We start from the raw sequence: 23,276 nt of genomic DNA on the forward strand, positions 1-23,276 counted from the left end.
AGTTATTATACTGTTGAAGTTGTATTAATTTAATTCATAATTTATTTGGTTTGAGCATAGTTTTTAGTTGAATATGCTTAAACTTATTCGACATATGTTTTTCTTTTAGTATATTAAAACTGTTTCAGATATTCTAGAGATAACTAATGTCTATTATAATTAAACATGAACGTTATTAGAAAGAGTAATCATGTATATTTACAGAATATACTAAATAAATCGGAGATAAAAACTGAGGTTCTATTTTACAATCTCATTTCCCTGGTTTTTAGCTAACCAATTTTTTTAAAAACATTTAGATAACTTTCATAATTTTATATTATCTAAACTACCACAAAGTTCTAAATAACAGAATAAACAGAAATTCGATAATTAAAATACGTCCTTAATAAATAGAAATTAAACAGCAAATATCCAAAGGATCCATAACAAAACATACGATAAGTTTAAAGTTTTAACAGAAATATAAAAGTTCAACATCACACCATAGACTTAGAAAATAAAAATAGTTAAACGCAACAGATGATGATTCATCTCTAGTCGACTTTAGTTGCGCAAGTTCCTTGAGTTGAAGACGCAGCCATCATTTTTTTGGTAATCCTGCAAAATATGAATGAGGACTTAATTATAGAAAGTTCGATTTTTAGTAAAGTAAAAAGAAATATATTTGAATGCTTACTTATTCTTGAACTTATAAACTTGATCGATGGGTGGAGCAAGTAAGAAGCGAGAGAAGCCAGTGTTTTCATGTTCATGGATAGTCAGTTCATCTAAAGAGATAACATAAATCATATGAGAAATTGCATCTATGTCCAAATTACTTAAAATTTGATAAAATGATCTAATAGAAATATATACATACCGATATTCTTCTTAACTGTCCAGTCAGTTAAAACACAAATAGCCAAGGGACCTGTGAATCCTTTACATCGTTCTTTGATGTCCACAGCAAAGTCACCATATGCAAAGCATTGGAAGGAATAATCCCTAAGTTGATTACAAACAAAGGGTGAAAAAAAAAACAGTAACAAAATTTTTAAAAAGGATTAAACTATTATCATACTCTGCATCCTTAAGTGTGAACTCTAGAACTCGCTTTGTTTCTCCATCTGGAAAACACTGGGTGTAGACCTCGCCAATATTTTCAAGACTTCCCATCAAATCTAAATATATAATCAGATATTTCAGTTACTTAAAAACAAAATCTTAAAGCATAAAAGGTTTTGTATGTCTAACAAAACCTAATTAAGTAAACAGAACATGCAATGAAAAATATAGTTTGTAATCATAACATACCAACTGGATAGTACTGCGCAAATGGTTTTCGGTAGATAGCACTGAATTCAACCAAGTTGATGAATGGATCTTCTGTCTGTGGCCTGAGAGTTCCAGCCTTTGCCTCGTGTGTCAGGATAATTTGGTGACTGTGGTTTGTAGTCCTTCCCTTCATTTCCCATTCAGAATTGGCTATCCGAAAATTAGTTAGCCTCACCCATCTTCCTTCAGTACAGACATATTCAAAATAGGATAATGCTCTGTTTGTAGCAAATCCATTGATCCTGTTACCCTGAAATAGTATACAGAAATATTAATAAAACTATGTAAACATATCAATCAAACAATGGATAAGTAATGACAAATATATAACTTACATTCTCGTCAACAAATATGAAGTTCATTGCCGGTAAGCCTGCGTCGTCTTTAACTGACCAGCACTTGTAAACCTTGACCTTAATGATCCAATCATCCCTCCATGCATGAAGTTCGTTAACACCTGCGTACTCACCCATTAGATTCTTCTTTTTTCGGTAAAAGATGGAGTTTTTGGAAGACAGAAGAGAGTAGGGTTTTTTCTAGATGTATGAATGGAAAGATAAACGTTTAGTAGAGAAAATGTAGTATATATAGAAAAAATATTGAACAGATGCGATGGTTGTTATTTTTTGGAAAGTTAAAACATTTTTGGAGAGTTGCAACGGTTGAGAAGATTTGGTATATAGATATGAGGAAGCAGTTATTAATATGAGAGTAACTGTTTCTGATTTTTTTATATTTACAAAGACAATGTATGCATTGATAGACGATATAATATAGGGAAGTAGGAAGTTGGTATATATCAAGTCAAAGTTATTTAGGGAGTAGATTTACATGAACATAGATTCTCTAAATAATGAATATACTGACAATAACATTGAAAATCTTTTATTGAATCTTCAAAGACAAAATTATTTCCAATATTATCAATGTCTATGGATGGAATGGTTTGTTCAGATTTGATAGTTGGATATTAAGGACATGTATCAGATCAAGTGCATCACAAAAACAGAATTCAACATTGCAATGATAATCATTGAATGAATAGTAACTTGTAATATTCGTATCATATAGTCATATTCTGTTTACTGATTAAAATAATGAGTATATACAATTAATTCACATATTTAAGAGATAATATGGAAAAAATATAAGGAAATAAAATAAGAAAACTAAACTATGTTTATATTTTCATATGAAATAATTTTTCGAGACAACTGAATATATTTCTAAACCCTATCTCATAATGCAAATTTCAAACATATATATACATATCAATACTATGAGATGTATGTATTATGAGAGAAATTTTATAATACTAATAAGCAGACAATTTATATAGATAAAGCAAAATATAATGTCAAAATATTTAAACATAACAAAAGATAAGAACATAATGTATCTTATTTATCATCCCACAGGAAAGTTAAAAAAATAATCAATATTTTATTTCTTCTGCTTCTTCGATGATGATGTAGCTTTGGCATCATTCTTCATTGCTCCTTTTGACTTGTTTGATTTCTTCTCATTATTCCAAAACCTAGTTAGACAAATGACATATATAAAAATAGTTATGATTTATGTAAACAAATTAGTGAAAAAGTAAGATTGACAAAATAAAAATTATTACATTTTACAAAAGGATTCCGCTACTTCTAACTCAGGGTGAAATTCAAATCTTGTTATTCCACCTCTGCTTTTGAGATATATATTACCTGTAAATAAACACGTGTATTTTAAAAACATGTCACCATATTTATAAAAAAGATATAAAGAGTGTTAATGTAACACAAACCTCCATCATTTTTGATACTCCAATCAGTTAGAAGACACAAAGCAGGAATTTGTCTAACATCCCATATTTTGTTATTGAAATCAACAGCTAATTGTCCTACGGCATTGCACTGAATCTGCATATCACTACACGAAAAATATGAAGTATATAATTACCCTTTTAGAAAAACTTAAACTATAAAAAACAACATAATGAGCAATGCTTACTTGTGATCTTTCATTGTGAAAGTAATAGAAGGAGTCATTTTGTTAGGCCTATTTGGGCAAGTTTGATCTTTTATAACCTTTAGTTCTTCTGTACTAATAACAAAACCCAAAAGATCTGTATACATATATATATAAGGACCTAATCAGTTCTTATCAACCAAAATATTATACACCTATCTCAATAAATATTGAATTTGAATATAAAGTTAGAATGTTTACCAACAGGGAATTCAGAATCGGCTTCGCCTTTAAGAATTTCGGAGAAAGAATAGAAGCCCTTTCCAGATTCCACTTCCCTTGGTTCAGTATCAGTTATAGTCGTATTTTCCAATAACTGTATAGACCAACTGATTGGAGAATTTGGTTCTGGTAATGGATCTTCAAAGACCACAAAATCTTTGATAGTCTTCCAATCACCCTCGTTAATTTCTCTATCATATAACTTAATCAAACCGGCATGATACAGATATGCTTGAACCATATCACCCTGTATAGAAAAAGTTATGTTCCAAAATAACCAATATAATAAATTAGGAATTATTATAGTTAACAAACCTCTTCGTCCATGAGCATCATCTGTAACGAATCACGATTAGGAGTTCCTTGATCGATCCATTTCTTCAGTACCTTAACTCGGAGGCTCCAATTTGTTCTATCGAGATGCAAATCGTTGATATGGTCATAAGAAGCCATTACCCTAGTGTGTAGATTTCTGTTTGAAAGAGAGGAAAGTAATTTAATAAAATGGATGTTACAAAAGTTGGACGATAAGGATCTATTGCTATTTGACAGGATATATAATAATTAAATTCTTAAAATAAAACCCTACACATTAAAGGGATTGGAAACCGATTATGTAACCAATACGGTAATACAATTTACTTTATTGAAAGATTCATTCATTTTGGAAAAGGGTATATGCATCGGTCAATCAACTGAACTCTTTCTGCTAAGTATGCAGCTTTTCTGAAATTGAATATATTTAGGCAAACTCATATTAGTCAAACTAATTATTATGAGATGTATTGAATATAGTGACATATGTTTTTCATAGTGAATAAGGATATAAAATATATCTAAACATAAAATCATACATATATTCCCACAAAAATACATTTAAGTATTTAGGCGAGTAGATTCATACAAATATTTCCATTAAAAAATATCTTCAGTTGATTCATACATATATTTACGTAAATATTTGTTTACCATAATGTGTTTTTCATATATGATGTCTTTGGTAATTGTCGGTTAAATTAAACTATTTATAGTATGGTGTTTAAATATGAAATCCTTGTAATTTATATATGTTTTGTCTTCTAATTCATTACTTTGTTAATTCGGAATCATCAACTTGGAAAATTTACATATTGTTTGTCTAAATAATTATTCACTTCAAAAATTCATCTATGATAAATTGAACTGAATTAAACCAAGTATTATTGAGGTAGACAAAATAAAAAATATCATAAAGGTCGATAGAACAAAAAATTAAAATATAACAAATAAAATAAAAGTCTAACAGATAATCTAATTCGATATATATCTGCTAGATTATTTTGAATGGTTGTCTTATTCATGCCGCATCCATGTGCTCATCCTCCATACCTACATAGTTCAACAAACATATATTGTTAATATCAAAAAACATAAAATTCTTAATAGTATGTGCATTCATCAGTTCAAATATAAATGAAATGTCCACATAATCACGATTACCTATTTAAATCAATAGTATAGAGTGCACCTCCTACCATTGAAACATGTCCTTCTGACTATACATTTTTGACATAAAAAACGATCATACAATTCAATAGTTTTTCATAATTAGATATAAAAATATGATGACATATGTAACATACGTACCCTCAAAATGATTAAGTGGTTTAACCGTGGTAGAGATTATGAATTGAATCATTTTGTTGTATGATCGATTACTGTTACACGATGGTATTTGGATAACAGCAAATTCATTGATTTCAAACCATGATCCCTCAATCAGTAAACAATCATACTTCTCAATCAATTTCTTTGTAACTCTGGCCTGGATCTTATTACCCTGTCAGAGAAAACAAAACACCAGTTATTAGCCATTAGTTTAACAAAATATATAAGTAGATTCTAATATAGATATCATATTTTTAACCTCGATATCTATCATATTCATATCAAGAGTAGTCCCTTTATGTCGACTGTAGTGCTTCCACTTCTTAATTAGTTTAAGACGCACAGTCCATTCTGTTGTAAACTGATCAAGATTCGAAACTTTGTCAATAAGAAGAGACATTTTGTTTTCTATTTAAGTCTGATTTAGAGAATGAGATTCTGTATGTAAAAGATAAACATATATATATGAATTAGAAAGGAGTTAACGTGTTAGGGTTTTATTGATTAACTTAACTAATAAGAAATATATTAGGTAACAGAAAGATTATGAATCAACCAAATATTCACAAATCTTGATTAAATTAAATACATGGTCATATATCTTATAGTCATGTACTAATCTTGGAAACTATAATAACAAAGATCATATATATGTATGGCTACTATATTAATCATTTAGTATCTATACAAACATTCATATAATTTTTTTATTTTAAATCTCATACAATTTCTTTCATTCAGTATATATATAAAATCACTAAGTGCTGAATAATTTGATCATGTAATACATAAAAGGCCATTTCAATGATTTCGAACAAATATATAACAAAAAATATCATTGTATACGAATTACAATTGTTTTGCATAGCTATAAAAACTTAAATGGTAAAAAATGTGGAATGATTATTCGCTCCAAGGAAGAGTTTTATATAAATTTTCCTGACAATAAATTTTCCTTCCAATTAGTAACAATTCATCATATATAAATCAAATATATAAAGAATATAAAAAATAGTAACTTACCAAATAGTTCTACTTGATAAGCTTCTGGAATATTTCTTTGAAGACGACATTCATGGTCTGTTTCTGTGGATTGCCTTCTTTGTCAACAATGAGAACCTTTAGCCCTTCTTTAGACTTAACTCTGGATAGAGCAACATACAACTGACCATGTGAAAAAACAGGTCTAGGCAAATATAAACCAACACTTGAGAGTGTTTGTCCCTGACTTTTATTGATGGTCATAGCAAATGAGACCATCAATGGGAATTGTCTCCGTCTCATTCTGAAAGGGAACTTGCCTTCAGGAGGTGAAACAAACAATCTAGGTATATAGACTTTCTGACCGAGTGTATGCCCTGTTAACACAATTGCTTCAACGATGTGATCAGCTAGTTGAGTCACTTGAAGCCTGGTTCCATTGCATAACCCACTATTGGGATCAATATTTCTTAGCAACATGACAGGTGCTCCGACCCTCAACTTTATACAATGATTAGGTAAACCAGAAATCTTTATGTTATTCAAAAAGTCTGGAGTATAAACACTACTGTCATGATTGGAAGTATCTGATGGATCTATAGAAATTGAACTTAGATAAACTCTCTCTTCACCTGTTTACAAAAATGATCAGTTAATAAGCTATTATTAAAAATCATAGTACTACATATAATAAGCCAACAAAATACAAGTAACGATTATGTATATAGATTATACCTCGAAGAGCAGACATCATGTAATCATTAATCGCGCATACATCATCATTAGTTGGACATAAAATTGCTCTTTCCTGGAAAAAGTTAGGATCGTTTTGTTCTTCAAATCCTAATCCATAAACAGATTCAACAATAGCCTTAATCGGCTCATTGCACTCTGTTATCAAAAGTTCCTCGGGCATATCAATCATGACTTCCCCTGTATTTGGTAGATTAACCTTACCATCACCTACCCGAAGAATCCATATAGAAAAAGATTTGATTTCTTCTGCAACACTTGCATCAATGTCTGCCAATAAACACATGTTTTTTGTTAATTTCAAAACTTTACACTCGTCCCATAGATAAGAAGAACATAGAGATGCCCTTGTGATATCTTCTCTTCCACCACCAGTTATAACAGGCAAAACTTGTCGGAAATCACCACCAAAGACAACAACCTTTCCACCAAAAGGTTTATCTTTATGCCTAGGAATAACATCACGCATACTCCGATCTAAACTCTCAAAACAAAATTTACTCATCATAGGAGCTTCATCCCAAATGATTAATGAGGCCTCAGCCACTAATGCAGCTAAATCTGATCCTGGATGCATATTGCAAGTAGATAGCTCATCTGGATTTAAAGGAATTCCAAATCGTGAATGAGCTGTTCTTCCACCAGGCAATAAAAGAGCAGCTATACCACTACTGGCCACGTTTAATACAATTTTTCCTTTAGAACGAATGGCAGCAGACAAAATTTTCCATAAATGTGTTTTTCCTGTTCCACCAAACCCATATAGGAAAAAAACACCACCTTGGTCTAATGTAACAGCTTCCATTATCTCTGAGTATACTTTCATCTGCTCTTCAGTTAAACCAGGAAGCATCTTATTATGGAGAGCAGACATCTCATCCTTATCATAATTCCTTTCATCGAATAACAATCGATTAATGGAAGCATTATGATAACCATCAGATGGAAGAGGCATACCATCAAAATAAGCCAAAGAACTTCCATTGCTACGCATAATTATCTCAATTGCATCCAATGTATAATTTTTGAGCTGGTCTTCAGAAAGGGTTGAATCTACAACAAACGATGGAAACAATTAATAAAATATAATATAATGGTTATGTCATAGATATATTTTGTTCCAAATATTTATGAAAATACATTCTCTGTTTTCTAATCTCATTCGTCGATATATGATATCATCTGAAAGAAGTTGCCAAGTCTCATTCCAAACTCCACATGGATTAAGAATACTATCCGTAATGAGCATAACAGCAAAAAGTTTCTTTAGGAAAGATCCGGATCCCCAAATGCTTGCTTCTTTCAAAGCTTCTATGTATTCAGTGTCATCATCTAGCAAACCCAAAGCATAACATGCATCCTTGAATGTAGGATATAAAACTTTGTCAACCATTTTCAAAAAATCAAAACTGGTTGGACATTGGACCCTGTTTAGCAATACACGTAAATAGTAAAGCTGACCACATGATAGAGGAACATATGTTAGTCTCCCTATAGCCATACCCTTTTGTCTTGGCCTCCACTCAACCTCTTTTCTGTTGTATATAAACACTATTGGGAATTCGGCATAGGTGAGATTCTTCGATAATTCAGGATATTTGTCGCAAGCTTCAAAGAAAGCAAGTAGCATTGAACTCTGAACTGATCTGCGATTAAGAACTGTTTCTACCGGGCCATCATCACCATACACGCATGGTTGTTCTCCAGGAAGATGGAAATATAATTTTTCCACAGGCAAACTTCTAAAATGTATTGCAAAAGTAAGTATACGCCAAGATGCTTCGCAAGCAGATACATATCTGTTGATATATTAAGCAAATTATAGAGAGTTAAACATATGAGGAAAACGACAATATAAGTGTTGAATACTTATAATTGTAAGTTCGAGAAACAATAAATACCTGCATTCAAAATACTCTCTAATCTCATCTTTAGTAACTTCAGATGCGTCGTCACCATCCTCGTTCGCAAACTCACCAATGTCTATGGCATTATTCTCGATAGTAGCTAAAACTCTATCAGGACCTTTGTGGATGTATTTGAATAAATACTTAATTGACCTAGCTTGTGTACACCACTCAACATTGATATGTGCTGTATAACGCAAAGATAACTTCCTGTAATATGGAACAACCCAACTGTTATCAAGTCTGATACCATTTTTCTCAACAAAATCATCAGTTTGTCTCCTCATGTAATGTGGAAAACCAATGTTATCAACAACAGTCCAGTCACAGTATTTCTTTGGAAACATCTTGGAACACCGTCCATTTACCATGCATGGAGAACTTTTATTTATATTACCACATGGACCATGTATCATGTTCTGCTTCATAACTTCATATAACTCAGGATCAGTTTCTTTATTAGGAATCTCAGCTGATATTACTTTATCTATTGATTCAGGTGTAGAAAATTTGTATTTCGATGCCATCCAAATCAAAATATGAGCATGAGGAAGTCCTCTCTTCTGAAATTCAATTGTATAGATTCCTGTAAAATAGTATAATACATAATCAGTATCGTAAAATATATGATATTAGTATATGAAATGACATAAACTCGATTTACTAAAACATACCACAAACAATTTCACCAAACAACTTTTTTCAGTCAAATCTGTCATTAGGGATTCCAGCTTCATCTTGAATATACGACAGCAAATATCAGGCCTGTCTTCAGGTTTGAGATTTCGTTTCTGACAATACCTAACAATCTCTGGCCAGTTTGGATTGCAAGTGAAAGTGATAAATAAATCGGGAAATCCGAAGTATTTACAAATAGCCATTGCATCCAAGTAATTGTTATTCATGTACCTAGAACCACCAGTGAATGATGCAGGAATCAAAATACATTTTCCAGTATTGGATAGATCACTTTGGCCTTCATTATGCACTTCAACTAAATTTACAAACTTCTCAGACCTAAGTTTGACTTGGTTGTTCCTGAAGTATCGTAATCTATTAGCTTCAATCATTGTAAATACGTCGACCAAAAATTGCTGGTATAGTCGTTTAGACCGAATTATTGCCTGAGATTCCATCAACCTATCCTGAATTCGATATGAATAATATTCTCTCATGCTGATAATCTTCCGTTTTCTGTCCTCTTTATGTGAAAAACCATCTTCAATACCAACTTGATAGCCATCTTCAGCGTAAGGAAATAATAGAGGATATTGCAGAGCTAGATAACCAACGTATAATTCACTGATTCTTCGAAGACTTCCATCCTTTGCTTCTAACATAATGTCTCTATTGTCTAACCCTTCTTCAAAATCACCAGGAATTAATGCAGCAACTTCTGTTGCAGTTGGCAAGTTATGTGTTCTAGCATCTTTGTCTCTCTTGGCTATTAGAACCATTCGGACAGTATCCTCAATATCTGAATTTTGGTACCTGTCCTTGTAAGAACGAAAAGCTTTAACCAACGGATTGCAATGGTTTAACATCTTCATTAAAGCTTCAATTAGCTCAGGCCGTAGCTTGTTGTCAAATTTACCATTCTTGCTGTAAATGAAAAATGTTAAAGCATGGTGAAAATTAGTCTACGTAAACACAGTCAGAATTAAACAATGAATAAATAATTATGTACCTTAATGAAAGTTCTCTATTACGAATCTCATTAATTGTATCGTGAATATAAAGCTGTAAGAACTTGGGTTTTTCATTTGCATTAGGCATCAAATACCAATAAGATGGTAGTTTTCACCATGTAGCTGAAAAACCTGTGGTCTTTTACCTTTGTTTATATCATGATTTATTTTGCCTTATAGAGGTAAAAGAAAACATCATGTTATATGCTCTAATATTTTCACGGAAATGACGACAAATCTCATCGTCACTTGTGAAGAGATATAACATTAGAGGAGGAGGTTGTTGTAACATTGGGAGCTTTACTTTTCCTTGCATACAACAAAGCGTGAAAATGTATGCCTTCAATTTTTTTTTTCTTGCTGATCCTCTCGTTAAACCACATACGGGCAGAGCAATGTGTACAATGATAAATAGGGTCGCCATCATCGTAGTACCCTATAACATGATGAATTATAATTTATTATATATCAGTAAACAGTAAGCTGATACATCCAAAGTCAACTACGTTACCATTAGGCTGAATTACAGGTCCAATATCTAATTGAGATTGAACAGTACTACATTCAGGGACGCCATGATCATTTGCAGGTGTATAATTCCTTTCTACACCTTCCAATGATAGTGTAGATTGTAAACCACTTGGATCATAGATTGTCGAAGATCCTGACAACACAGTAATGTTTATGGAAGTAAATAATATAGAAAACTTTAATCATAATGACGATAACCAATAGAATACCTTACAATACACGACCATGATTAATAATATTGTGGAAAGAAATATGAATATATATACCTGAAGCTTGAATGTTTGCATGTCTCTTTTTCAAGATAATCTGTCTCCTATTAATCCGACAATCTTTGATTTTCAAAAATGGAATTGGTAATGTTACTTAGTGGATTACTTTGTGATTGAGGAATAGAAACATTGGATGTATCTATACAAATATTAAAGCAATATTAACAATTAAAGTACGTCCAAAATTAAATTAAAGTATTTAACAATTACCCTATCAACTAATACATGATTATACCTTTCCTTTTCCTTACTGATTTTTTTCCATGGTTGTTAGATAAAGTAGAAGTCGATGAAGTAACAGAGCCTATTTTCATAAACCAACTTATCAATATGTTAGATAAGATTGAAGATAATTTCTATGTCATATACATCATAATTATAAACAAAGATTTGAACATATTTAATACATGATACCTGATTGCGAAGTAGTTTTGGGTGATTTATTACATGGTTGCATTGCTTTCTCCATAGCAGAGTTCCAAAACGAAACAACTATTAATTGATAATATGAAGGACACAATTGTGATAGAGCAATCTCTTTAATTAAGCAAGTATATAAAAAATCAGGATATAACAACTAAGTTATTAAGGATACGGGCAGACTCAATCTTTTCACATGTGTTGTATCTTGATGGATCATCTCTTAGTTTTGCTAGTTGATGTAAATCAAAAAATGAAAAACTCATTATATAAAACCTAAATGATACAATAGAGATTGAATTGAAAGAAATATAAACGTACATGCAGTTCTAGAACTTTTAGATGGATGACTCAATTCTAGATTTTTATTTCTTGAACTTGAAGGTCCATCGTTGAATTTGAGATTTCTTGTGACATCTGTCAAGTTTCTATCGGGTAAAACATGATTTCCAACAATGGGTTGATCTAATTTTCCTGAAAATGAATATGAAACAAAGTAGTCATAAGTATTTAACTTTTTTAAAAAAATAAACAAAATATTAAACTAAATATATAAAAATAAGCTTACTTGATTGAGTTTTTTTCCTTCTGGTCGTATCAGGATTTTGGTTATATGTGATATTTGAGTATCCTGATGTAGAATATCGACTATCACAAATATTTGCTGTTGGTATAGTTGGCAGAAATTGATTTGAGCCATAACATGGAGTGACTGGACTTGCTAGATATTATAAAGAAAATAATTTAGTTATAAAAGAGGTTTCATTAAGTTACCACTAAACATAAAGAAGAAGGGTTAAAAAAACATTTTTGTGTACTTGTGTAATTTTCTTTTCTTGTTACTGATGTTACAGGAGAACAACAAAATTTAAAGATAATGCAGTTGTCAATGAATAAATTGATTACAATGAAAATAAATAAACTACGTACTTGGACTAAGTTGGTTTCTTTTAGGATAACTTGAAGCACTGGGGCCAGTTCGGGTATTACTGATATCTCCTAATATATTTCGGAAAACACCAGGAATTGAAATTGGAACTGGCAATGCTTTTCGTTTAGGGGTAACTTCATTCTCCCCATTGGCATCTGTATATAATAAAAACATCGATGTTTCAGTCCATGTTTATTATCTAATTACCAAACAATCATAAATAGTTGAGCAATATAAGTTGTTCAATGATGTTTCATCTTGGCCCATAGGAAATAAATATAATACGTACTCAAACTACATTGATTCCTTTTCCGAGTACTTGAAGTGGTCGGGGAGTTCTGAATATTAATGATATCTCCAACGTTATTTTCGAAATCATCAGGATTTGAGATAGGTACTGGTAATGGTACTCGTGCAGGGGTAACTTGAATATCTCCATTGTGTTCTGTAAATAATACAAAAATATATGTGGAACTTTTAGATAGAACATTTATAAATCGGATTCTTAAGTAATTTTTTGTACTTTCTTAAGAATATACAAACCCGAGTATAAATTTGAGTTTATTAGCGAATGAACCATAACTTTTATACCTGGGTTAATGAAATCCAGTTTAGGTCTTTTGGTTAGGATGTCATGATCTTTATCCATTGCAGAAGACGAATTTTTGTTCTTTTTCATTTTTCTACAGATTTGTGAGAATGTAGAGAATCGATATATCTGTAGGATATATTTAATATTAATAATTTAAAAGTAGTATGCATCTTAATAGGATAGTTACAATATTCTAAAGATTTATTAAGATTACAAATATATTGAGAATTTATCTAAACATGGAAACTTTAGGAATTAGTTTAAGTTCTTTTAATTATGATTGGTTGTGTTAATATTCACCAATTAGCATCTATATACGACATAATATAGTAGTTATGATCGTTTTCCTAATTTTATAAAATGTAAATATATTTCTAATTTTATATTTAAATACAGAGTTGTTTTAGGATACAACTGTACTTGTAAGTGCTAAAAAAATATATGTATTGCCAAAGTATTAATGACTCCAAATATCTTGCATGAATGTTGTAAATTTAAATTGCCATGCAGAATTTCTTTTCATATTAGGCTTGAGTTTGGCGAAACCTTCTGTACATGTAGGTATTTTACTTTGTTATTTATACTAATAAATTAAAATTCAGCAGTTACTAATTAAGTAGCAAAATATAATATAGTTTAAAATTCCTGCTTTTATTAAACTTCAAATAACAAACCACCGCAAAACTGAAAACGGAAAAAGACAAATCCTACGGGCTAGGAAAAAATAACCGAAACTTAAACAATGAGATATTGTAGTAAGTCCTAGAAAACAAAGCAAGCAGGAGAATGCATATTGTTAAAGAAACGAAGACTTCAGTCATCAACTTTCTCCTTCTTAACAGGCTTCAGATAAATCTTTACTTCACTCGCCAAAGCCTTCATGTCGCCATTAGCAGCTTTCTTAGAAGTAGACTGCTCTCCATTATGATCATCAAAGTCAATTATCTCATCGCTTTTCCTTTTTGACTGTGGTGAATTATCATCGTCGCCAATGTCAAGTAACATCTTAGGAACCTAAAATGACAAATTTAAACAAATACGTTTTTGCACATTCATATAATATTAATGAGAGGCATCTAATTCCTAAATAGCAAACCTGTTCATCGGGAGTTATAAACCCCATTTCCTCAGACTTGACATCAGGGGTAGTCTATAAATAAAACAATAAGTTAACAAAGATCAAAAGGCAATGAAATATGAATAAATACTAATAGGAATAAATAGTTTAGGGATCAAACCAAAAATCCGGATATTTTTGAGAATTCTTTGACCATGTCACTTTGGGTCACAATCTTTGTAACTTTGTAAACATCACTGTTGAAAACGATGTTTGAACTCTCAATAGATAGCTTGAACAGAAAAGTTTTCCCACAAATGTTACTAATTGGAAGAGGGAGTACATCTGGATCTTGGATCTGCAAGCAGTTTAGCAAACATATAAGCATATCTAATATATATAGTAAGATTCACTATAATAGAGTTGATAGTAATCTGCATAACTACCTCTTCCACAGATTCAGTCAATTGTGCAGCTGTTTGATTTACAACTTCCATGGCAAGCTTATCAAAGAGTAAGAACTTTGTTTCGCCAGTGTTGTCCATAACACGGAAAGTCAGCATAAACCTATGTTAGCATAGAACAACATATGAATATGAATATATATGGAAATTACAAATATTCTTTTTTTTCTACAAATTGCATCCAAGACTTACGCTGGTACGACACTTTCAACATCATCCTTACATTTGCCACATTTCCACAACTGTTTAGGAAATGGCCTACCAGGATATTGCTCTTTCAACAAATCTATATCAAGAGGAAGCACCTTTTTAGAGCATACTTTGCATGACATATAGTACCATCCAAACTCAGTGTCAATAGACATGATGGTAGCCATAGTCACACATTTTTCAACCTAATAATTGAAGCATTACTTTCTTTTAAAAACCCAATCGCCATTTGTTGTTTAAGAAATATGTATATCACGCAAAATAAATACCTCAGATGCACCAAGTATTTCACTTATTGTCTGGCGAGGGGTATGTAAGAAGAAATCATCTCTTACAGAAACAGAATTGACAATTGTCAATTGGTTAGGGTGTGTGTATGACAAAGTCACATCATCTTTTGGTAAGCTGTAAAGGAAAAAAAATCATGGATTTTAGTGACATGAAAGTAAACTAAATGGAAAATTGATAAAAGTTATAGATATGAATATACCGGTTTCTAAAAGAATTTATTTCAGGGAGATCAGGATCTGTCATCACAATGGAAGAACTGTAACAATTGTCAATACTCCATACACCTAAATAATGAAATGTCTTGAAAGTTATATATATTTTTAAAAACGATATTTTGTTTGTTAGCAAAAAACATTTTTCTCGTACCTTGATACAATCTTAACTTTCCAAATCTTAACACAAAACAAATGATAGCATTAGTTGCATGTGTAGCAACACTCTCCAAACTTTCGGCATAATTCCCCCAGAGAATACAATTCAGGCGCACATCACTAAAAAAACAAAAAATATATTAGACGTCTTATTAACAATATTTAGGTGTCAAAAAGAATTAAAAACCTGGTGTCACGAAGTGTCATTGTTAGACGTTTGGTCTGTTTTTTGTTAACGTTGAGAATCTCAACCTCACCAATACTAACAATTTGTCCAACAATATCTGCAAAATAAAAACATAAACCAATAATTAGATGTAATATGCTTTGGTTCATATTAGTAATGTATGCGAGATATAAATATACCATTTACCTATTAGAAAATCAGGATTCAACTTGCCCTCGTGAATATCAGCAAAGTTCACCAACTTCAACCCAAGAATTGTGGCATCCAGATCTTCAGAAGGTCTGACAGACGTCGTGGCAGCAAACTGGATCTTGTAAACATGAGAAGTAGTCCTGAACTTACCACCGTTGTGAGTGACTTGAAAATTAGTGATGATCTTAGTAGTTCCTACCTCTAGAAGATTTTCAAATTTTTTTATGAACTGCTTCTTCATACTAACATGCATAGTTTGATTCTGCATGGCAATATAATAATAAGCAAAACGTTAAATAATATATATATTATCAAAATGGATCAGTATGAATATCGAACAAACAAAGTACAAAACAATACCAGTTCATCGACAACGACCATCTCCATCTTCTCGATCCCATTCAAATACTGTTTCCACAACTTCAGTATCTTGACAGGGATCCTCCATTGAGTTTTGAATGGCTTTAGGGCAGTGAGGGATGTGAAGGTCGACATCGCAAACTTTGCAAAAGGGAGTATGTAAGCTAAATATTGCTTAGCTGGGATGATGAATTCGATATCAACAGTGGTAACTATATATAGCGAAATGATGAATGTGGTGAGTCTAGGGTAAATCTTCGATACAATCTTTAGAAGAGGGAAAATATTGTAGGCGGTCAATTATGAATTTGAATTTGAAATGACGTTGAAATTTGATAGATTTAGGCAATTTTGAGATATTCAATTTGCAATATTGCTCGTTTTCCATAAAGGGTCTATTTTGTTTAATTACTTCTACATATACGGAAATACGGAATATTTTGATTTAGGTAGGTACAGTGCATCTAAAATATATCGGAAATATAGGGCTTGTTTAGACTATCCAAACAATGATTTAAAATTCGGTTATATAATTTCAGATTGATACGGTTACGATAATATAGGAAGGTAATATAATCATTAACTGATAAATTTGGAATATGCATACATTGATTCCATTTATGCTTAATCATTTAATTGTGTCGAGAAAGTTTAAGGTAGAGTATGATTTCTTCATTATTACGGTTATTAAATTTTAAAATTAAATGAACCGAGATTATGGGATCACGTATATTGACACATTAATGTAAACAATATTGTAGCTAAGATTTGAAATTTATGAAGCGGGAATATGTGATCATGTATATTGGAGTGAATATAATTATAATTATCAATTGTATAAATACATACCTCATTTGTATAATAATAATTATGTAGAATAATAAAATTTGTACTTCTCAGAATGTTGATTTATGATATGAATGTGAATAGAAATTTTGCATAAAAATAAGAAAATAAAGATAGTAATAATTTAAATTTAAATTTTGTTAATCAATCGATTGCTTTGTCAATTTATATTAGTATATAGTTGTTTTGTGTTGAAAATAAGGTAGATGAAATGAAAATTATGCATGTATAAATCATAAATTTTTAAAGAAGTCAGTTGAGCTAAATAAGGAAAACGAATTAAAAAATTAGTAAATAATAAATTAAATTCTAATTGGAGGAGGGATATAAATAAGGAAATAATCATAGGTGGAATATAATGAATTATTTAAAAGAAAAATGCTGAGAAAAATTGTGGGAGCAACACCTCAGCAAAATAGCCTCTAAATTCTTCATGTTTAATGTATAGAGGATTATTTTAGTTTTATTTTGGAAAAATTAGTTTCTTTAGTAATTCTTAACCAGAAACGCCCTAATTTGTAACCGAAACGTCTCGGAAACGTCCCCATAAAAGAGCATTGTCGTCCCCGTTTTCTGCTTGCCGTCCCCAGCTTGTGCGAAACGTCCCAGATACGTTTTGACGCAGTCTCCGAAACGCTTCTGTACGAGAGATATGTGCTAGGTGACGTCCTCGTGCATCATAGGACCTTCGTGATATGTTGCAGCTTCTGTGGAGCCTTTGGACCAGTTGATTTCATAGCGGTTAGCTTAGTAAACGCTATTGTCTTCTCAACGTTGTGACCGCTTTGAGCTGTGTTTAACTCTTCTTGAAAACTTCTAAATGCTTCTTTGACCTGGTTGATTGAAGTAATAAGCTGGTGGAACTTATCTCCTATATGCAAGCTCATCTTGGTTATCTCCTCTTTTAAATCCAACTTCATCTTGGTCACCTCCTCTGTTAGATCCAACTTCATATTGGTTATCTCCTCCTTTAGATTTCCAAGGTTTGATTCCATCATATCGGTTATGTATTCGTTATCTTTTGGTGATAATACTTTTGACATTACAAATTGTGTATCGAAACCAAAACGAACGATAGGTACGATTTGATTCCGATTAAACCGAAACAAAGGCTCTGATACCAAATGTTAGCAACACATGCTAATTTTGGTCTCTCTTCAAAGCTAAGAGAATGTACTTAAAGAAAAAACTAAAGTATTTTTGGGTAGTTAAACTACCTCTTTATGGTTTTTTATTGATTTAAATAAAGTGGAACTATTGACTCCTAGTCTCCTACAAAACAGGATTTAGGGAAGGTGGAGATGCTTCCTAAACTTAGGGAAGACTGATTCTCATAATAATTGTTTAAGCCAGTTAAACTTGGTACATTGGATTTGATTTCTTCGAAAATGCACTCTTCAAGTTGGCACATGTTGTCTTTGGAGTTTGAAACAGGTGACATTACATATATGATAATCATCATTCGAAGCCCATTCATTCTGAAATGCCATAACAAGGTTCGTATGTTATAAATTACATAATCGGGAATAACAAACAAATGAAACTGATAAAATTATCATTATGGAAAAGCATATCAAGTGAAGTATGATAAAAAATAAATCCTATCAAACATTTAATTATTGTATGCCGCCTCATGTTATAACTTAACTCAAATTGCCAGAATATAACAGAACAAAAAAACCTTCAAAACCCAAAACTATAAATTGTAAAAAAAAAAAGAAAAAAAAGAAGACAATAAAACAAGGTCTCAACCATTCGTCACCATCCTCATGTCGCCCAATTAGCAACCCAAGCTATCCAAGTAGCTCTGTAAATCTTTTAAACCTTCCGCCGAGAAGCTCCGTTGAACCCTCAACCTCGGTGCAACCAAGTTCGGCGGCGGCTGCGACTGAAGACACACAACAACCGCCGTCACATTATCCCCACTCTTCCTCTTCAAAGCTTCCTCAACCAACTCTTTACTACACATGACCGGGTCATTGTGCTCTTGCAGTCTCCTTCTAGCAAAATCAACAGCATTCTGGCTCATGAACACATCCCAAACCCCATCGCACCCGATTATAAGGAACTCGTCCTCTTCGGTTAGTTTAGTTGACATGATCTCAGGCTCTGCAATGAGAGGTCCACCGTTAGAGCCGTCTTTCTTCTTCTTCATGCCTTCCATATGAAAGTCACCAAGCGCACGAGCCACATTAAGCTGCCCGTTTAGATAGCCGTCGTATACAGATCCACCTGATGCCTCGATGCGCCTTCTCTCTTTACTGCTCATAGGTTTGTGGTCTTTTGACATTTCAATAGCTTTTCCCTGACGGGACAAGACTGCTCTACAATCTCCAGCGTTTGCCACCACCAATGACCTATAAACAAAGTAGAAAATAATAGAATTCACACAAGGGTAAAAAAAATAGCATGAATATGATATGAGACTAGAAGACCTTAGCCTGTATCCGAGTATTGCTATTCAAACTATTGCCAAAGGAAGAAATGTAAAGCTGAGACAATAAGTACAGTAGCAGCAGCAAATACGAGTAGAGTAGAATCTACAAGAAAACTAGTGGTACTGGATTGTTCTCAAGGTCGAGCTTATGCAGACTACGCAGTTTAAGATAAAAAGTACTTTCATATTTAACCAAGATGTGAAGGATAAGTAGAGAACAACTAAAAATTTTCCCAAAAGATAATCACACGACACAACTAGTTGGGGCCAACAAAAGATAATCACACATTGCTGAACTATCTATGTAGTCTAAGGTAACTGTCGTGAAAGATAAGAAGAGTTGGATTAGAAAACAAACCTCCCAAAGAGAATAGCTGCCAAAGCAGTAGTTCCTGAAGAAAGGCTCCCATCTAATGCACAAGCCTCTGAGAAGGCGGTGTCTGTTTGAAGGAACGCCGAAGAAATCACCTTATTGATTTCACTAGGAAACTCTTGATCCTCAACAATGTACCTCGGTATATGGTGACATGCAAAATCAGCCGCATGCTTCCCACCATGTCCATCAAATACCTGACGTAAATAAAAACAAAAACAAAAAGGATAAGAAGAGATTCCACACTTCTATGACATTCACAGTGATCTGAAAAGGAAGACAATAATTAAGTTCACATCTATATCGCTCTTGTTAGATAAAGAAAGGTAAAAAAAGAGTCTACCCCGTAAAAGGCACTTGGTCCTTCCTCAGAATTTTTGAGACCAAAACTATCCATGAAATTATCGAGGCATAGGTAAGCATCTTCCATGCTTGACCTCGAGCCAATATCAGACCAAGCTCCAGAACGCATAGCAGGAACAAACTCAAACTCAGACTTATTCTTCTTCTCTAAAGTAAAATCGTTCTCAACAGATATATCTGACACCTTCGTCTTCACCTACCAAATTTTAGCAGTCAGAAACCTCAAAGCATCTCATAGCGACACAATCAAAACAAGAACTCTTTTTTTTTTTTTAATATAGCAGACAAAAACACAAGTAACAATCAAATTGAGGCAAATAAATACCTTTTCGTCTAGGGTTTTTCTTAACTTTGTGAATAATGTTTACAAAAACCTAAAAGCCTTTTTATATAAGTAAGGCTCAAAAGGAAAATTTCCTTTTTGCACTACAATTACTTCAATGAATCTCCAATTCCACTATATTCAACTAAATAATCAAAAGCAAACCAATTATTACAAAATTCAGCTAAATTAAACATCCAAAGGTCGCATTAAGTAAAAAAATCCGCTGAATTCATTGCAAAATCAATGTACATTAATAATAATAAACCCTGAATTATCCTAAAACCAACTTTGGAAGAAAGGAATCTTACGAGAGATGGGTGTCGAACCAGCGACCTCTTATTACACGGCGACAAAAAGCGGTCGCCGTCAAAGCTCTGCCTATAAATGGCGGCGGAAGAAGAAGAAGAGAAGGAGAGAGGATTCGGCGGTTTTCCGCCGTAACTCGAGCTCCCATTCTCCGGATCACAGATTCCTTTAGTTTCCTCCATTATGCACCGTCATTGCATAAAAATTCTACAGAAATTAGCGAAAGAGCTCACGAGTCAAACTGTAACATTCGGGTCTGACTGAATCCCGATTCCAGGAGAATGCAGCTAGATAAGAGATTCGTAAAAACAATAGCTTCGGAGATCAACAACAAAATTGAAGCAATTGTATGAGAATCAACAGAAAATTTAGGGGTTTAAGAAAATTAGGGTTTTGTGGCAGAAATTAGGCCACGAAATTGAGAGAGATTCAGAGAGAGAAAACTGTTCGCCGGCGGAGGCGAGAAACACGAGTCCGACGGTTATTTAAGGGTAAAAGGAAGAATGAGGCATAAACTACAGCGTATTTAACTTTGTTGAGTATTTTTTTTAGACTGATGTTTTCAAGGTATCCGGCTCTGATCCGCTCCGTATCCGAACTATATGGATATCCGATTTTATGGATCGGATTGGAGCAGACACCAGATCAGAAATCAGATTCAGAAAAATAATTCCAGATCTAATTCCAACTTTAATTTTTGAGGTTTTTGCTAAAAATAATCCAAAACTTGATTTTGAATACAAAAGTAGATCCCTAAAAAAACATTTGGCAGAAATAACCTAAAGGGTAGTGAAAAGACCATTTAATCCCGTATAAGTAAACAAAAAATGGATGTTCTAATTACCGTTTACTCCCTAACGAAGTCTACTAAAGTGAAAATGAAGTCTACTAAGTAATTAAATCTGTAAATTTAATTTAAAAATTTATAAAAAATTATTTTGGTATGAAATTTACCATCATAAATTCCGTAATCGTAACCCAATTGCACAGAAATTATTTTTCACATTGTTAAATAGAAATGTATATTTTTAAATTAAGTAGAAGTAAATTTGTTATTTAGGTTTTAAAAGTTGTAGACTTCGATATTGAAGTCTACTAAACCGAATAAATTAACCTAACCGAAATTTAAACGGAGATTAAACCGGGAATAACTTCCCTTAACCAAGAGAAACTGCCTTTAACCGGGTAAATTTACCTAGACCCCGGAAAATTAGTAACCTTAACCGAACTAAACTTACCCGAACCGTACGGAATTACCAGACTATATATACGAATTTTACAGATCCCGTTAAAAAAAAACCGTCGAAAGTTCGTGTAAAAAAAAAAATGTCGAAGGCGATTTCTGCTTCTCTGCTCCGGCGCCGCCGATATACAGAACCGCCGCCGATAAACTCGTTCAGGCAAGTTTCTTTCTCCAACCACACCTCCATGCTTCCCTACTCCTTCGTTTTCATCACAGTTCCGATTTCGTAACCCCCAGTTTCCAGATCTGAAATTAGGGTTTTTTTTTTTTTTTGCAGATCTGCTTTCGCCGTTGGAGGTTAACGTCATTTCCTGCCTCAAAACGATTAGTAGATGTTGTTCCGAAGTTATATACTTAGCAATTCTTAAATTTCTTCTATCTTATGTATGACCTAGGTTTTTTTTTCTCGACGCCAGCTTCATCTAATAAAGGCGGTAAAACTATAAACTATGTAGATTCCATTTCAATGATTTGTATTAGTAGACTTCATATACAGTATTTATCATGTATTGATTGCTTTGGTTGGGTTCTGTAGACTTCATATGTAGTATTTATGATGTTTTGATTGCTTCATATACTGTTTTTTATGTTAAGATTGCTTCGGTTGGCTTCAGTAGACTTCGCGACTCGGATTGTACTTAGAATGTGAAAGTAGACTTCATTTTGTGAAAGTAGACTTCATTTTGGGAAAGTACATTTTTTTTTGTGAAAGTAGACTTCATGTGTAGACTTCTTTTTTAGAAAGTAGACTTCATTTTGGGAAAGTAGACTTCTTTTTTTGAAAGAAGACTTCATTTTGGGTTTAGGGTCTTCATTTTGGGAAAGTAGACTTTATTTTGATAAAGTTTACTTTCATTTTGATAAAGTAGACTTCATTTTGATAAAGTAGACTTCATTTTGAAAATGTAGACTTCATTCGTGTATAGTTTAAAACCGTGACTAGTTTTTCTCATTAGAGATTTGTTACCGTTGATGCA

The 23,276-nt window shown here is 32.5% G+C and overlaps 4 protein-coding genes across 5 annotated transcripts; all 4 read right to left on the reverse strand.

Moving 5' to 3' along the window:
- Positions 1 to 536: 536 nt before the first annotated feature.
- LOC112088111 lies at positions 537 to 1,790 on the reverse strand. Its single transcript, XM_024158267.1, has 6 exons — positions 1,653 to 1,790; positions 1,297 to 1,567; positions 1,064 to 1,163; positions 863 to 987; positions 680 to 770; positions 537 to 600 (listed from the first exon to the last, which is right to left on the reverse strand). The coding sequence occupies exons 1-6, from the start codon at positions 1,788 to 1,790 to the stop codon at positions 537 to 539; spliced, it is 789 nt and encodes a 262-aa protein (XP_024014035.1).
- A 970-nt stretch (positions 1,791 to 2,760) lies between these two features.
- LOC112088112 lies at positions 2,761 to 4,008 on the reverse strand. The gene is made up of 6 exons (XM_024158268.1): positions 3,871 to 4,008; positions 3,535 to 3,802; positions 3,316 to 3,430; positions 3,110 to 3,234; positions 2,945 to 3,029; positions 2,761 to 2,854 (listed from the first exon to the last, which is right to left on the reverse strand). Exons 1-6 carry the CDS (start codon positions 4,006 to 4,008, stop codon positions 2,761 to 2,763), a joined length of 825 nt encoding a protein of 274 aa, XP_024014036.1.
- A 10,975-nt stretch (positions 4,009 to 14,983) lies between these two features.
- LOC112088114 lies at positions 14,984 to 16,541 on the reverse strand. The gene is made up of 5 exons (XM_024158269.1): positions 16,407 to 16,541; positions 16,041 to 16,308; positions 15,855 to 15,951; positions 15,275 to 15,410; positions 14,984 to 15,190 (listed from the first exon to the last, which is right to left on the reverse strand). Exons 1-5 carry the CDS (start codon positions 16,539 to 16,541, stop codon positions 14,984 to 14,986), a joined length of 843 nt encoding a protein of 280 aa, XP_024014037.1.
- Positions 16,542 to 18,778: 2,237 nt separating this feature from the next.
- Positions 18,779 to 21,541, reverse strand: LOC18022280 (probable protein phosphatase 2C 22). 2 transcript variants are annotated; one of them, XM_024158567.1, is made up of 4 exons: positions 21,059 to 21,541; positions 20,406 to 20,615; positions 20,048 to 20,259; positions 18,779 to 19,609 (listed from the first exon to the last, which is right to left on the reverse strand). In XM_024158567.1, exons 1-4 carry the CDS (start codon positions 21,236 to 21,238, stop codon positions 19,033 to 19,035), a joined length of 1,179 nt encoding a protein of 392 aa, XP_024014335.1. In that variant the 5' UTR covers positions 21,239 to 21,541; the 3' UTR covers positions 18,779 to 19,032. The 2 variants fall into 2 exon arrangements, with proteins under 2 accessions (XP_024014335.1, XP_006405226.1); XM_006405163.2 differs by having other exon boundaries at positions 20,406 to 20,621.
- Between the last annotated feature and the right edge of the window lie 1,735 nt (positions 21,542 to 23,276).

The sequence above is a fragment of the Eutrema salsugineum genome, unplaced genomic scaffold, assembly GCF_000478725.1.
Source record: "Eutrema salsugineum unplaced genomic scaffold, Eutsalg1_0 scaffold_15, whole genome shotgun sequence".
NCBI classification, from domain to species: Eukaryota; Viridiplantae; Streptophyta; class Magnoliopsida; order Brassicales; family Brassicaceae; genus Eutrema; species Eutrema salsugineum.

Excerpts from the sequence above, each read along its gene's own strand:
- LOC112088114 (XM_024158269.1), bottom strand. The coding sequence starts at position 16,541 with ATGTCGACCTTCACATCCCTCACTGCCCTAAAGCCATTCAAAACTCAA. Across the intron at positions 16,309-16,406 it reads TGGTCGTTGTCGATGAACTG|AATCAAACTATGCATGTTAG; the intron begins GTATTGTTTTGT and ends ATTGCCATGCAG. Across the intron at positions 15,411-15,854 it reads ATGACACTTCGTGACACCAG|CTTACCAAAAGATGATGTGA; the intron begins GTTTTTAATTCT and ends TTTCCTTTACAG.
- LOC112088111 (XM_024158267.1), bottom strand. The coding sequence starts at position 1,790 with ATGGGTGAGTACGCAGGTGTTAACGAACTTCATGCATGGAGGGATGAT. Across the intron at positions 1,164-1,296 it reads TGCGCAGTACTATCCAGTTG|ATTTGATGGGAAGTCTTGAA; the intron begins GTATGTTATGAT and ends TTATATATTTAG. Across the intron at positions 601-679 it reads GTTTATAAGTTCAAGAATAA|GATTACCAAAAAAATGATGG; the intron begins GTAAGCATTCAA and ends CATATTTTGCAG.
- LOC18022280 (XM_006405163.2), bottom strand. The coding sequence starts at position 21,238 with ATGGAGGAAACTAAAGGAATCTGTGATCCGGAGAATGGGAGCTCGAGT. Across the intron at positions 20,260-20,405 it reads GACCAAGTGCCTTTTACGGG|GTATTTGATGGACATGGTGG; the intron begins GTAGACTCTTTT and ends TATTTACGTCAG. Across the intron at positions 19,610-20,047 it reads GCAGCTATTCTCTTTGGGAG|GTCATTGGTGGTGGCAAACG; the intron begins GTTTGTTTTCTA and ends CTTTGTTTATAG.
- LOC112088112 (XM_024158268.1), bottom strand. The coding sequence starts at position 4,008 with ATGGCTTCTTATGACCATATCAACGATTTGCATCTCGATAGAACAAAT. Across the intron at positions 3,431-3,534 it reads CGATTCTGAATTCCCTGTTG|ATCTTTTGGGTTTTGTTATT; the intron begins GTAAACATTCTA and ends ATATGTATACAG. Across the intron at positions 3,030-3,109 it reads GAGTATCAAAAATGATGGAG|GTAATATATATCTCAAAAGC; the intron begins GTTTGTGTTACA and ends GTTTATTTACAG.